General features: G+C 49.3%; 1 protein-coding gene across 1 annotated transcript in view; it reads right to left on the bottom strand.

The window, feature by feature from the left end:
* The window catches only part of LOC143285316 (uncharacterized), a 64,345-nt gene extending 56,937 nt beyond the window's left edge, over positions 1-7,408 (bottom strand). Inside the window, exons 1-3 of the mRNA XM_076592580.1 lie at positions 6,285-7,408; positions 6,157-6,230; positions 4,535-6,115 (exon numbers count right to left, since the gene is read on the bottom strand). Of these exons, the coding sequence (XP_076448695.1) occupies positions 4,535-6,115; positions 6,157-6,230; positions 6,285-7,297 (2,668 nt within the window). The 5' untranslated portion in view covers positions 7,298-7,408. The remainder of the gene's footprint in view (positions 1-4,534; positions 6,116-6,156; positions 6,231-6,284) is intronic.
* Between the last annotated feature and the right edge of the window lie 9,640 nt (positions 7,409-17,048).

Below are 17,048 nucleotides of genomic sequence, written 5' to 3'. Positions count from 1 at the left end.
ACAGAGAGAGATTCAGAGAGAGAGAGAGAGAGAGATGGGGAGGAAGATAGAGAGACGTACATTATGACTGCATCGTGTACAGAGAGAGATTCAGAGAGAGAGAGAGAGAGAGAGAGATGGGGAGGAAGATAGAGAGACGTACATTATGACTGCATCGTGTACAGAGAGAGATTCAGAGAGAGAGAGAGAGAAAGAGAGAGATGGGGAGGAAGATAGAGAGACGTACATTATGACTGCATCGTGTACAGAGAGAGATTCAGAGAGAGAGAGAGAGATGGGGAGGAAGATAGAGAGACGTACATTATGACTGCATCGTGTACAGAGAGAGATTCAGAGAGAGAGAGAGAGAGAGAGAGAGAGAGAGAGAGAGAGAGAGAGAGAGAGAGAGAGAGAGAGAAAAGGTGTAGGAAGACAGACGCACATTATGAGTGCATCGTTCACTGAGAGAGACAAGTGAGACTCAAAAGATGAAACACTTCGCAGGAACGCCACAAGTGATTTGCCTGTGACGTAGGACACATCACCATGACGTGCTCTACAACTTCCGCAGTGTCCACGACCGGATACAGGAGGGGGGAGAGGGAGGATTTCTTCTTCTGCGTTCACTCGTATGCACACGAGTGGGCTTTTACGTGTATGACCGTTTTTACCCCGCCATGTAGGCAGCCATACTCCGTTTTCGGGGGTGTGCATGCTGGGTATGTTCTTGTTTCCATAACCCACCAAATGCTGACATGGATTACAGGATCTTTAACGTGCGTATTTGATCTTCTGCTTGCATAGACACACGATGGGGGTTCAGGCACTAGCAGGTCTGCACATATGTTGACCTGGGAGATCGTAAAAATCTCCACCCTTTACCCACCAGGCGCCGTCACCGTGATTCGAACCCGGGACCCTCAGATTGACAGTCCAACGCTTTAACCACTCGGCTATTGCGCCCGAGAGGGAGGATGAGGCTGGGAAGTAAAATGAGAGGTGGGTGGGTGGGGGGGTGGGGGAGAGGGTGAGGGGGGGGATCAATAAAGGTGAATGCTGGCGCTTTGCAGTCGTCTCCCATATAGACACCGGAATTCATATTCACCCGATCACAATGTGCATACATCTTTCAGCAGGCAGGCAGACAGTCTGACAGACAGACGGACAAACGGAGAGAGAGAGAGAGAGAGAGAGAGAGAGAGAGAGAGAGAGAGAGAGCATGCTGGATAAACACCTACAGTAACTCCAGATATGTGTTCAAAAGCATTGAATCGCACATCAACGACTATCGAAGTAACTGAATTAATGTTCACCAAGAAGTAAGTCCAAACAAATATAATCATTAATAAAGCGGGCGTGGAGTTTAGAATCTATTATTTATCATCAATTTCCATATCACGAGAAAGGAAAGTTCTACGGGAAACAAAAATATTCTCTCTCTCTCTCTCTCTCTCTCTCCTCCGTTTATTATAATGGTTTGTTTTTAATCGAACGTATATTGATACATTCACCCATGTCATAAGGACCTCATGGACAATGGCATTAAAGTGTCAAAGCGCCAACGCGTCAAAGCGTCTCTCTCTCTCTCTCTCTCTCTCTCTCACACACACACACACACACACACACACAAACACATGTACATAGATAGACAGATAGATGTGTACGCACATACGTACATACATTATACATACATACACACACACATACATTCAAACTCAAAAATACACGCATGCAAGCACATAAGCACACACAATACCATGTTCCTCAACTGAACACAGTGTGTCGTAGTACTGGCTCTTATGTGTTAACAGTGGGAAAATAGGAGGTCAGACAGACGACCATAAAAACAACAACAACAAAAAAACAACTGCGATGTGTGGGAATCGGGTCAGACATAGAACAGTCACAGGCACACGGACACAGACACACACACTGGGGCAGACACAGTACGGTCACAGACACGGACACGCACGCATGCACGCACACACACACACACACAGAGCCACCACACACGCACACACACACACACACACATGCACAAATACACACACACACACACCACAGATACACACATGCACCCACAAACGAACACACACGCACGCACGCGCGAGCGAACGCCCGCACACACACACACACACACACACACACAATAAAGTGGACCACTAGAACAGCTCTGCAGCCAACAATGTCTGCCTGTCAAGTGCAAGAGGTCATGCACAGTCTGGTGCTGAATACCATCCCCCTCCATCCCCCCCTGCCCCCCTCACATTATCTCCCCTATCCCCCCCCCCAATATCTCTGAGAGTTATGTAACACAACAATTGCAGTCATGTGTGTGCGTGGGAGGAGGGGAGATGGAGGAGGAGAGCGAGAGCGAGCGATGGGGGGGGGGGGGGGGGGGGGGGGGGGGTTCTTCATGTTTCCTGTTCAGTGTTAGTCTTTTCCATTTGTTTCTCATAATAAAACCTTATGTTGCTTCGTGTTTCACCACACACACACACACACACACACATATATATATATATATATATCTTAATTGTTAAAAGTTGTGTATCAATGTGTTCTTTCTTATGCACCCCCTAACCCCACACCCCTTTCTCCTGTCCTTTTTTTTTCTTTTCCCTTTTCATACTCCAGGGCTGGGTGTAAAAAAAAGAAAAAGAAAAAAAAGGTATATTTGCTTACCTTATTACCTTGGTAAAATAACATTTCGTTTCGTCTCGCTCTCTTTCTCTCTCCTTCTCCCTTCCCCCTAACCCCCTCTCCCGCCAATCCTCCACAGTTATCTCACACAGTCTGGGGCTGTATACCATAACTGCTCCCCCCGCCCCCACCTCCCCCCCCCCGCTCTGCTCCCCATCCCCGGGTCTGTCGCGACAACGTGCGATCTGAACGAAGGGTCCAACACATGGGAGGACAATCACATGCACAGCGGCACGTACAGCCCTGCATAGGCCCTGTGTCGTCGCATTCCGATTTTTTTTTTTTCGGAGGGAGGGGGGCTGGGGGGGGGGGTCGAGGGGGGCAGTGTATGTTGACGGTGATAGCGCGCGCGTGTGTGTGTATGTGAGAGAGAGACAGACACACACACACACACACAGAGGGTGAGTGTGTATATATGTGTGTGTGTTTGGGCGTGCGTGCGTATGTGTGTGTGTGTGTGTGTGTGTGTGTCGGGGGGGAGGTGGGGGTCGAGGGTGACTGGGAAGTGAGGGGGGGGGGAGATTCAATTACTAATTAATAATGAATGATTTACACCATATTGAAATGATGACGATACTCTGCTATCATCTCCACCCCCACCCCCCAACCACACACACACACACCCACCCTCACACACACACCCTCACAGCATCACATACTCAAGCACGTGCACACGTACACGCGCGCGGCCTTACAGTCACCCTCCCCACGTCCGTTTGTCTGTGTGTCTCTCTTTCTCTCTCTGCATACAATATCAACAGCTGGATGACTGTCACTGTCTCTATCTCTCTCTGTATGCGTACAATACAGACAGCTGGAAGAACAGACACACAGTGGAAGACCCTAATGCAGCACACTTGTTTGTGTCTCATGGTGAAGTATAATGAGACTAAAAACAGCACAATAAAAAAAAAAAAGAGCTCCAAACTTCTGATACCCAGATCATTCCACAAACCAGTTTCTGGTGTAATGTAACAGTATTGGAGTCCAGGTGCCAGTTGCACTACCTGGTTCTAACTTTTTGACAGTTACACATGACTAAATGCCCACGTTGACCGAACTACGCCATTGGTCAGTTCCATACTACACACAGTTAGTAGCGGGTTACGACCATACTAGGCTCTTCCGTCCGAGCAATGCAACTGGCTCCAGGACTCCAATCCCTCGAACAAAGAAACCAAAAACAAACAACAACAAAGAAGGCCAAAGAACCGAAACAACATAACCTTCAGGACACAAGGCAGTCGGCCGTTCTAACTCAACACACACACACACACACACTCACACACACATACACACACACACACACACACACACACACACACACACACACACACACACACACACAAACACACACACACACACACTGACACACACACACACACACACACACACACACACACAGACACACACACACACACACACACACACACGATATGCGATATGTTAAAGTCCCAAATCCCTGAACTGAAATCATCTTCAGTGTTGACGATCTTCAGCAGTCCATTGCTAATGTATGATTTTTTCAACTCCTTGTTTAATTGTCCAGTTGGTTCGCTGTTATAGTTGTTAGTTTTTCATTAGAAATATGTTAGATTGTTGTGGGTTTTTTTGTTTATTTTTTAAACAAAACTTAAATCAATAATTTTCACACACACACACACACGCACACTTTCACTTACTCGTACGCGTACACAGTAATTCCCCCCCCCCCCTGCCCTCGTGGAAAACATAAACATATAATGTGTGTGTGTGGGAGGGGGGGATGCGGGGGGCGGGGGGGGGGGGGGGAGAAGCAGGTCGACAATTAAACCCAACAACTCACACCACACTGCAGTTCTCCCAAACTCACCTTCACCCCGAGGACACTGCCGGCGTGGAGGAGGAGGAGGAGGAGGGTGATGGTGATGATGACCTCCAGCAGCATCCCTGTCCGGGAAGCTCGCCGGCAAAGTCCTGTTCCTGGACGCCGGGTCCACCACGTCCGCCGCCCGGCCCCCGCCGTCGGCCGCCCTGCTGCTGGCGACCTGATCCGACAGCAGCCGGGAGTTCCTCCTCAGCTTGCTGAGCACCAGGTCCCACTCCTCGGCAGAGTTCCACAGGGCCGTGTCGGCGCTGCTCGTGGCCGAGAGACGCCGCTCCACTTTGGGCGAGGAGGTCGGGGTGGTGTTGCTCCTCTTCAGGCTACGGTCACAGAAGGACTTCACGTCCCCGAAAATATCACAGCTGGAGCGCCGGTGGAGGTTCTCCAGGAGCTTGGACCTGCGGTTGGAATTGATCTTCTCCAGCTCCCGCTCGAACTCCATGAAGTCCTCGTCGTGGTCGAAGAAGTCGAGGAAGTCCTCGTCGATGTGGAGGATGCCCAGGTCGTGCTGGTCCTTCCCGGGCCCCTCCCCCTCGTCCTCCTCCCGCCACCAGCTGCCCGGGCGCCTCATCTCCAGGTCCCGCGACTGGCGATGGCTGTTGATGGTCTCGAAGACGCGCTCGAACTCCAGGAAGGGCTCGTCCCCTCCCCACAGATCCATCCATGGGTCTGCTGCCCCCCGCCCGCTGCGGGGACGTCCTCCCTGCCCGCTCAGCCTGCGGAGACTCTCCAGGAGGCTGGACCTCCTGGGGGCGTAGTGACGGGTCTGGCTGTGTCTGGAGTCACTGCTCTCCCCTGCAGTGCGAGTGTTGTCCTGACTGCTCTCCCCTGCGCTACGCCTGTTGTCCTGGCTGCTCTCCCCTGCGCTACGCCTGTTGTCCTGGCTGCTCTCCCCTGCGCTACGCCTGTTGTCCTGGCTGCTCTCCCCTGCAGTGCGAGTGTTGTCCTGGCTGCTCTCCCCTGCGCTACGCCTGTTGTCCTGACTGCTCTCCCCTGCGCTACGCCTGTTGTCCTGACTGCTCTCCCCTGCAGTGCGATTGTTGTCCTGGCTGCTCTCCCCTGCGCTACGCCTGTAGTCCTGACTGCTCTCCCCTGCGCTACGCCTGTAGTCCTGACTGCTCTCCCGTGCGCTACGCCTGCTGTCCTCGCTTACCCTGTCACGGGGGAGGGGAGGGGCGTCACTGTCCTTACTGTCCGAAGAACGTCTGTGAGCGTTCAATGATGGGTCGCCACGGGTACCAGCCCCGTCCTCCCCTCCTGTTCGTTTCTCAGCACCACTGCCGCTACGTGAAGAAGCGGGGTCTCTACGGGGCAGACCGGAGTCACGTTTCGCTCTGTCTCCTCCTCTCTTCACATCGCCGTGAAGCGCCCTGCCGTCGTCCACGCTGAACGACCTGAAATCGAAGGAGGTGCGGGCAGGGCGGGGCACGGGTTCGTAGATGACCGCGATGGGTATCTGGTGAACACGCTGCTGGATTCCCGCTTTGGCTTCTCCTCCGCTCGGTGAGGACACGGCGTGGTGACTCCCTCTGTGTCCACACGCCCCCCTCTCCCCTCTCCAACCCCCTCCTGAAAAACCGTCATCCACGTCACTCGAAACTGTCCTCGACGCGGTGTGCGTGTCACCGTCGACAACACGTGCTCCCTGTCCCAAGGACTCTCCAGCGAAACCGCCTCCTTCCTGCTGCAACAGACCGGTTGGGTTTCAACGCAGAAGGGCTTGTTCGCGACCTAGTACGGGTTTCGTTTTCTCCTGCGGCTGCTTTTCGGGTATCCGTCTTCCCCTGCGCTGGACCTGACAACAACAGGGACTTCCTCTCGGAGGCCGATCCTTTCCGGGGTTTCACGAAAAGACACTCTCCTGGAACCGCCGCCTCCACAACCACTGCCACTACCACTGCCTCTCTTAGAGCTCCATGACCTCACTGAAAACACATCGCCGTCATCTTCGTCAGGTGAGCTAACATTGTCGGCATTCTCTTCCTCCTCCCACCTCCCCCTGTCTTGGCGCCGTGGCTGCGGCAGTGGGACACCACGCCAACCTTTGTTGCTGCCACTGCCAGAGCACGAGCCAGGCTCGCCGCTCTCAAAACAATCCTCCTCAAAATAAACACAGTTCCGACGGCTCGGCTCGCTCTTCGCACGTGCACCACCACCACCACCACCACCACTTCCACCATCGCTACCGCCACCAGCACCACCACTGCCCTCCCGAAAACTGACGCCCGGGTTTCGAACCTGGAAGTACGGCTCGCCTGACCATCGGCGACCCCCTGGGCCCGGGCCTGGACCCGGGCAGCCCCCCCTCCCCGACCCCACCCCCACCTCTCCGCCGTCCCCCTCCACTCTTATCAGCTTCTCCGTCGTTCTATCGGTCCCTCCAATGGTACTATCAACAAACACACCTTTCACTCCGCCAACCTTTATCAAATAGTCGTCGTCGTCGTTGTCGTCGAAGTCATTAGACAGGTACCCACCACCACCACCAAGGCCACCACTAAGCGCTTCTCTCTTCAACCTCCGAAAATCCCTCAGCTCGCACTTGAAGTCTTCGAAATCCTCCTCGTCCCTGAAGCCGTGGCGGAAGTAGTGGTACCTGGATGACGGCAGGTCGTGGAAGCTCAGGCTGAACAGGTCCTCGGAGGAGCACGGGTCGTGTGAGCGAGCGCTGCCCCCTACTCCCCCTAGGGCGCCGGAAAACTGCTGGAAGTCGCTGGAACGGTGCGAGAAGTAGCCGCTATCTTCCTCCATACCTGAGTGCGGCAGGGAGGCAGAGTGTGTGGCGGTGGCGGTGGCGGGCTGGCGAAGGCGGCAGCTAGCGCGCTGTTGCTGCTCGCTGGCAGTGGTGGTGATGATGACGGCATGCCCAACTCGCGCGAGCAAGCCTTGTGTGGGAGGGGGGAGGAACTACTATACAAGCGCTGCACTACAACTCTACACTACATAGGCACTCAGGCAGAAGGAGGTGTGGGTGGGGTAAGAGGGGTGAGAGAGAGAGACAGACAGAGACAGAGACGTATATCCCAGTGGAGAGAGAGAGGGGGGGGGGGTTGTGGGCTGGGGGGTCAGGCACTCGTGTAACAACACGCATCGTTCTGAAGCAGCCGGTTGCTATGGTTACTTTCTCACCTATACCCCCGCCTTCATTGGCCGAAGGAAGGGGGAGAAGGAGGGGTGAGGTTGGGGGCTCGGGGAGGGGTAGGGTGCGGGTGAAAGGGGGGGGGGGGGGGGTAAGTCAGTCTATCGCTGTCTGTCTGGCTGGCACCTCCACTCAGCAGTCGATGTTTGCGGTTGTACCCGTAGTAGTCGCACTTTCCTCTCTCTGACACACTGCGATCTTACCTGTGGTTTGGCACCCACGCAGAAAACAGGGGGGCACGTACGGAGTGTGGAAGGAAGAGACAGGAGGTGGGGGGCTGGGGGAGAGGGTGGGACCATCAGACCAAAATAATGGAGGGTAGGTGATGGGGCCGGGGGGGGGGGGGAGGTGGGTTGCTCGCTTACAGATCACCGACAAAAACAACAACAAACAACAACTGCGCAGCTTTGGATCAACAAGCAAAACGAACGGCAGGGGTTCGCCGATAACCTTTTTCTCCGCTTTTGTTTGGCCATCGCCTGGAGCTTACACCCATGTATCCAGGAACAAAGAGACAAAGAGCTCCACATTGACCTCTCCGTGTCAAGGAAGTAAAAGAGACGTATAAGCAAGCATGCGTGCCACTTCTGTCCATCAGTGAACCCAACACAGCAAGGCACAGATAAGACCAGTACGAATTTCCCAGATTCTCTATTTTTACAACCGTCTTCCTTCCAACCAGACACTGCCAGTCCACTAACTCGAAGGGGGAAAAAAAAACCCAACTCGGTGAACATACATCACCAATGTGTCAGACCACCAGTCTTGCAGACCTCTATATTCCTGACTTCCTGACAGATATACCTGGACTGAATGGCACGTGTACTTTACACTGACACACCTGGACTGAATGGCACGTGTACTTTACACTGACACACCTGGACTGAATGGCACGTGTACTTTACACTGACACACCTGGACTGAATGGCACGTGTACTTTACACTGATACACCTGGACTGAATGGCACGTGTACTTTACACTGACACACCTGGACTGAATGGCACGTGTACTTTACACAGACAGACCTGGACTGAATGGCACGTGTACTTTACACTGACACACCTGGACTGAATGGCACGTGAACTTTACACTGACACACCTGGACTGAATGGCATGTGTACTTTACACTGATACACCTGGACTGAATGGCACGTGTGCTTTACACTGACACACCTGGACTGAATGGCACGTGTACTTTACACAGACAGACCTGGACTGAATGGCACGTGTACTTTACACTGACACACCTGGACTGAATGGCACGTGTACTTTACACTGATACACCTGGACTGAATGGCACGTGTACTTTACACTGACACACCTGGACTGAATGGCACGTGTACTTTACACTGACACACCTGGACTGAATGGCACGTGTACTTTACACTGACACACCTGGACTGAATGGCATGTGTACTTTACACTGATACACCTGGACTGAATGGCACGTGTGCTTTACACTGACACACCTGGACTGAATGGCACGTGTACTTTACACAGACAGACCTGGACTGAATGGCACGTGTACTTTACACTGACACACAATGGCACCTGTACTTTACACTGATACACCTGGACTGAATGGCACGTGTACTTTACACTGACACACCTGGACTGAATGGCACGTGTACTATATTCCTGACTTCCTGACAGATATACCTGGACTGAATGGCATGTGTACTTTACACTGATACACCTGGACTGAATGGCACGTGTGCTTTACACTGACACACCTGGACTGAATGGCACGTGTACTTTACACAGACAGACCTGGACTGAATGGCACGTGTACTTTACACTGACACACCTGGACTGAATGGCACGTGTACTTTACACTGACACACCTGGACTGAATGGCACGTGTACTTTACACTGACACACCTGGACTGAATGGCACGTGTACTTTACACTGACACACCTGGACTGAATGGCACGTGTACTTTACACTGACACACCTGGACTGAATGGCATGTGTACTTTACACTGATACACCTGGACTGAATGGCACGTGTGCTTTACACTGACACACCTGGACTGAATGGCATGTGTACTTTACACAGACAGACCTGGACTGAATGGCACGTGTACTTTACACTGACACACCTGGACTGAATGGCACGTGTACTTTACACTGACACACCTGGACTGAATGGCACGTGTACTTTACACTGACACACCTGGACTGAATGGCATGTGTACTTTACACTGACACACCTGGGCTGAATGGCACGTGTGCTTTACACTGACACACCTGGACTGAATGGCACGTGTACTTTACACAGACAGACCTGGACTGAATGGCACGTGTACTTTACACTGACACACCTGGACTGAATGGCACGTGTACTTTACACTGATACACCTGGACTGAATGGCACGTGTACTTTACACTGACACACCTGGACTGAATGGCACGTGTACTTTACACTGACACACCTGGACTGAATGGCATGTGTACTTTACACTGATATACCTGGACTGAATGGCACATGTACTTTACACTGACACACCTGGACTGAATGGCACGTGTACTTTACACTGATACACCTGGACTGAATGGCACGTGTACTTTACACTGATACACCTGGACTGAATGGCACATGTACTTTACACTGACACACCTGGACTGAATGGCACGTGTACTTTACACTGATACACCTGGACTGAATGGCACGTGTACTTTACACTGATACACCTGGACTGAATGGCACGTTTACTATACTCCTCTCCCATCCTATAACCCCCACCCTATATTCGCTACATAAATGTTACATGTATGTTCCTTACACAGCCTATCTCAATAAAAAAAAGACTCAATCAGGAGTTTGTTGTTATTGTTGTTGTTTGTATGACCTGCACTTTAACTTTGAAAGAAATTCTTAGATATCATTTTGATATTAAGAGGGAAAAAAAAAAAATTCGTCGAAGGGAAACACGGTTGAACTTAAAAATATCTATGATAAAACATTACCACTTGCTTTTAGGGATGGGTTTTTTAAGTACTTACTTGATAATACAGTTCACACACACACACACACACACACACACACACACACACACACACACACACACACACACACACATCCCCTTCACTGTTCGACTTCGGTACTCTGCATGAGGTCTGGATACGTTTTCCTAACACGAAAAACGGTGGATAACGTAAAGTGATTTCACACACACACACACACACACACACACACATTTTAAAGTAAACAATATACAAACACTCGATCACAGACAATGTCACTTCCTGAATTACAAACCTGAAACAAGTACTCAGTTACCTTACTCTTTTCCCCCTTCAACCCTCCCCCCTTCTCCTCCTGACAGGAATGATGTTTAATGATAAATCAATCAATAAATAAACAAACAAATAAATAAATAAATAAAAACAAGACAGTTGCACAAAAGTAGAACACCAATGCTCCGATGGATTTACAGGCCGAAAATTTTCAATTACCAGCACATCCTGCTTGTGTGTATCAATAAGAAAATCTTAAACGCTTCAAAAATGTGCAGGCATTACATGTGCGTAAAAAAAATCTCTTTTTTTATCCGTCCACTCCCTCACCACCACCCCCCCCCCTCTCTCTCTCTCCCTCTCCTCTTTCTCTGCCTACCCCACCCCTCACCTACCCCCAACCCCACCCCTATCTATCCGTGCAAATGGAACTAATGCACCGGTTCATACAAGCAGCAACAACAACAAAAAGAAAGATTTATCTCATAAACTTCTATCAGGCACTTTAGTAAACCACGTGGGCAGTATAAATCTATCAAAGTAAAAGAACATGTCAAACTAGTCAGAACTCATTCCAAACACTTCCCACTCTTTTTCTTGACCGAGATGTGTTTAAAAAAAATAAATAAATAAAATAAAAAAAAGTACAAGAAGCCCCCACGAAATCAATGACACAGAGGAAGTCGTACCTATGAAAACATCAGTTACTTAACAGCAGTACACACAAACACAGCCTCGATCCAAAAACCTCTTCCCATGAAAGGAGGCTCAGAGTTCCACAGTCATACGTGTACAAGGACCGATAAAAACTTCCGCTACCTGATGGCTCACACACTGCACAGAGTGGCTGCACACACACACACACACACACACACGCACGCACACACACACACACACGCACAAACACACACACACACACACACACACGCACACGCACACACACACACAGCACCTTGCAAGTAGACGGAGGCGCGGCAGGGTGGAGATGGAATGGGTTTAGGAGTCTGAAGGAGATAGGGGGGTGTGTTGGTAGGGGGTTGTGGGGTGGGGGCTTACGCGCCCCTTCTCCTTCGCCCTTCCTAACCCCCTACATCTCCTCACACACACACACACACACACACAATTTGACCCCTCATTTTTCTCTTCTTTACAGCGGTCACAGGTGTGCCCACAGCGTTTACTGTCGTGTTCACGTTTCACTACTTTTACACCTGTTAACACCGTAAACCTGCTAGCTACCACAGACAGCTGAAGTTCTTGGTGGGAGAACCCGTCTGCTTAAGTCTTTGTCACGTTTTTTTCCACCTCCCCACTCCATCCTACACCCACTCCCTCTTATGTTTTAATATCTTTTTTCCCCCCTGCATATCTCCCTTCGTGTCAGACATTCGACCTCTACTGGCTTCTATACTCTCCCGAGCTTCAAATCTTCAACTACCTCTCATACAAGTTCTACCACGCATGTTACATTCACCGCATCAAAGCACCAGACTTGTTGAAAATCAAGTGTTGCTTCTTCAAAACACTCCAGTGTTGAACACTGTGGCGAGTTAACTGACAGGCATCTTCCAGTTCACGACTTCGTTACTCCCTTTACAAAACTGCCTGAGTCGGGAGGTCTGGGCGAGGTTTGAGGCAATGTTTGTGAAAATATTAACTTTCCCGTAGTGGGTACGAGGTGATCATTTTCTTTAAATGCTTTTGTTCCTTACGGCCCAGCCGACCAACCAAGCATGACCGTAATTATCAGGGTTGGTAAGGATGCTGAAGCTCCCAACAAGGCTGAACTACACAATGCTGAATTACACACCGCTGTGGATATGAGGCGCTTAACTTCGAGAATGTCGACGGACTGACCATCTCTCTCATATCAGTACCAGGCTATAATAACTGTGAGAGTGTTGACTTGGCCCGTCTGAGTATGAGGGGGGTAACCATGAGAATGTTGACTTACCCTCTGTCCCCCCTTGGTTGAGATAGGCGCAAATCGGGACGAGAAATTTACCATCCAAACAGAGAAGTATGGTCAGACATGAGATTCCCGTCACAGCGCTGTTTAATCTTCTCGTGGACTTCAAATCGACTTCCACACATTGAACTTCCACAGTCTGTTCAAGAAACGGTTAATCTACTATCAGTCTTTGACGTTTATAACACTTAAAGTACACACCAGAACAGAGATGTCAGTGACCATGAACTACAGGAGACACAAACCAGCATGTCTGAAGATGCAAACTCGCGCGTTTTTGGGGATTTGCAAATTAAGACTAAATTTTCGGCCTTTATTACAAGGAGCCAAGATATTTATATCTTTATTTCTACTAATAACTCCTGGGTAAAAGTAGAGTATTTGTAAACAGTATATATACACCTACGTCTTTGCCTGAAAGAAGTGCTGCTGAAACAAAAATGCAGAAAAATGTTTGGTCACAAATTGCTACGTCAAAGACCATACTAAAAGCTCAACTGCTGCAAACATATCATTAGCAAGATTTTCAATAGTTTAAATTCGCAAAATGGATAAACAAATAAAATACAAATGAATCGCGGCAGTGTGAGAAGGTCATAACGATGTCTAGTCGATAGGCAGTGCTGAACCAGCACTTTTTACCGAGCAATACCGGGGCTTTTATTATCACTATATCAGTACCGCTGACTACACGATCCTCGCTATCTGTCCCCAGTCACGGTGACGGACCCCAAGGACCCAGTTTTCCGCCTGGCTGTCAAGGTGTGATGTCCCAGAATGACCCCACCCCAAAATTTCCTCCATGGAGTTATTCCTGGCACGGCTTAAAATGACTGCAATGTAGTAGAGTTAGCCCTGGAAGCCTCCAACCCTCTCCTTGAAATGACTCCACGCTTTTGAGATGGTTTTAAAAAAAAAAATTAATCAAAGTAATCAGAACCCACAAATGTATATATTGCTGGTGAAATAGCAGGGTAGGGTTAATTCTGGGCAGCTCCAAACACATCCCTGAGTCCCCAAAGCACTTCGTGATGGGTTTGTCGAACCTTGATCAAAATGTATACCAAAATATGTTATGAAACAAAGAACGGACTGTTTAAGAGCTTCAAAGCTTGCTTTGTCCTTTTCTTCCTCCTCCTACTACTATTACTTCTACTGGTATGTACTGGAATCTTTACCACTCCAGCAGTCATTCTGGGGAATCATCAGATCATCTCCACACGAACAAGAGTGGAGTGTATTCAGGGCCAGCCATGACTGACTCCATGGTGACCCATTTTGGAGCAGTACTACCGTGCCGGAAATGACTCCCTTGAGTCGTCTGGGATACGTGGGATGAAATAACTCCGACGGGCGCAACAGCCGACAGACTGAAACGTAAGACTTTCAATCCGAGGGTCTCGGGTTCAAATCCCACTCGCAGCGCCTGATGTGTAAAGGATGGAGATTTTTCCGATCTCCCAGATCAACAGATGTGCAGACAAACTAGTGCCTGAAACCCCCTTCTTGTGTGTATGCATGCAGAAGATCAAATACGCACGTTAAAGATCCCGTAATCCATGTCAGCGTTCGGTGCGTTGTGGAAACAAGAACACATCCGGAATGCACCCCTCCGCCCACCCACCCACCCGGCAACGGAGTACGACTGCCCACATGGCGGGGGTAAAAACGGTCCTACACAGAAATGCTCACTCATGTATACGCATAAACGTGAGAGTCGCAGCCCATTATTGAAGAAGAACCGAGGAGGAGGAGGAGAAAAGAAGGAAAAGAAGAAGAAGAAGAAGAAGAGACAATAATTCCCAAGGGAGTGTTACTGGACAGGCTTCAGTAGGGTCGGTCAAAACTGACCTGGGAGTCATTACCAGACGCTACACCGGTACAGGGCCCCGTTCCGTTAGACCCCACGGGGACCGCCGATAAGACCGCTAGACCAGACCAGACCTCTCCGGGCCTGCCAGGCAATGAACCCACGGATCCACCACCACAGTCAGTCCACTTGCCCCTCTTCTCTTCCATCACGCTGGGATGAGAATGGATACTAGATCTAATTACTGTCTTCTCGGATCGAGGCAACAGGCTTAGTGTGAGAGGCTGCAGGCCTGTTTGTTGCTGGCGTGCTTTATGAATGTACGTCAATATACGTGTTGGGGCACACTAAAGGCTGCAGGCCTGTCTGTTGGGCACACTAAAGGCTGCAAGCCTGTTTGTTGATCGCGTGCTTTATGAATGTACGTCAATATACGTGTTGGGGCACACTAAAGGCTGCAAGCCTGTTTGTTGATCGCGTGCTTTATGAATGTACGTCAATATACGTGTTGGGGCACACTAAAGGCTAATGTGTTGGGGCACACTAAAGGCTGCAGGCCTGTCTGTTGATCGCGTGCTTTATGAATGTACGTCAATATACGTGTTGGGGCACACTAAAGGCTGCAAGCCTGTTTGTTGATCGCGTGCTTTATGAATGTACGTCAATATACGTGTTGGGGCACACTAAAGGCTGCAAGCCTGTTTGTTGCTCGCGTACTTTATGAATGTACGTCAATATACGTGTTGGGGCACACTAAAGGCTGCAGGCCTGTCTGTTGATCGCGTGCTTTATGAATGTACGTCAATATACGTGTTGGGGCACACTAAAGGCTGCAAGCCTGTCTGTTGCTCGCGTGCTTTATGAATGTACGTCAATATACGTGTTGGGGCACACTAAAGGCTGCAAGCCTGTCTGTTGCACGCGTGCTTTATGAATGTACGTCAATATACGTGTTGGGGCACACTAAAGGCTGCAAGCCTGTCTGTTGCTCGCGTGCTTTATGAATGTACGTCAATATACGTGTTGGGGCACACTAAAGGCTGCAAGCCTGTTTGTTGCTCGCGTGCTTTATGAATGTACGTCAATATACGTGTTGGGGAAGTATCAGTGTATCGGTAGTATTATATATAGTATGAACGCTTTTAACTATAACTTTTCGGTACAGTAGAAATGCCGTCACGATCTATGTATCTATAGATCGATCTATATATCTGTCTATCTTCATGTCTATCTATCCATCTCTACGCATTTATAGACTATTCTGTACAATAGAAATGCCGTCACGATCTATCTATCTAGCCATCCATCTATCTTCTATTTCATTTATATCTATCACTGATATTACATATATTCTATATAATTACTGAATTATATATCATATAAAATCACTGAACTGACAGTGAAAGGGTTACATCATTCTTCCAATATCCCACCACACTGGTAGTGCACAGAATTATGGCAACAATATAAGTTGCGTTTTTTCTTTCGAACATATATCTCTATCTTCTGTTTTTTCTTTAACCACGTGAGTGAGAAAGACGAAGAGAGAGAGAGGAGAGGGTGGGGGTGCTGAGTCCAAACCAAGGTTTCCTGGTATAACACTGGGTCACTGAGAAGCAAAACAATGACGTCCCGTCTGACAAGTTGGAGTTGTCTGGAAGATGTTGCGTCTTAGCACATGTAATGTAACAGTTTGGTGGCGGTCTGCTGGTTTGCATCTTTCCTAAACGTCGTGAAATTGTTCACAGAACGATCTGTCTGCATGTTAAAGCAAACAAAAAGTACTTTAAAAACATATGACAATGAATAATAATAACATTACTAATATTTATATATATATATATATATATATATATAATATGACAATGAATAATCACTGAGGTAATGCGGATGGTGACTACCAATAGTCATTATAAATAATCACCCCACAAAATAACCATGAGAAATTATTTCCCCTACAATTTTTCGTTTCCCTCTTCCTCGTTCTGTTGTTTTTCCAATCTGGCCCAAAATAACTTTTTTTTCTTTCTTTTTTTTTAAAGCATGACCACCCAGGCACATTGACATCGTGACATCACTTCTTTCTCACTGTCACACTTCCCCATCATGTATGTCAACCACACACACACCCCACCACCACCACCACTCTTCCTCGGTCCCTGCTCCAACACGGCTTACCTGGATGGTCATAGTGGAGGGGGCAAGGGGGTGGGGTGGAATAGCTCGGAGAGGGGTGTTGCAGGGTATAGGAACAGAGCACAGAAAGAGACAGAGAGAGACTGACATTGTCACTGTCGAGTGAGAAAGAGAGTCCTCCCATCTCCTCTCTCTCTCTCTCTCTC

Source organism: Babylonia areolata, chromosome 8 (assembly GCF_041734735.1).
Source record: "Babylonia areolata isolate BAREFJ2019XMU chromosome 8, ASM4173473v1, whole genome shotgun sequence".
NCBI lineage: Eukaryota > Metazoa > Mollusca > Gastropoda > Neogastropoda > Buccinidae > Babylonia > Babylonia areolata.
This window is presented reverse-complemented; position numbering and strand designations above follow the sequence as displayed.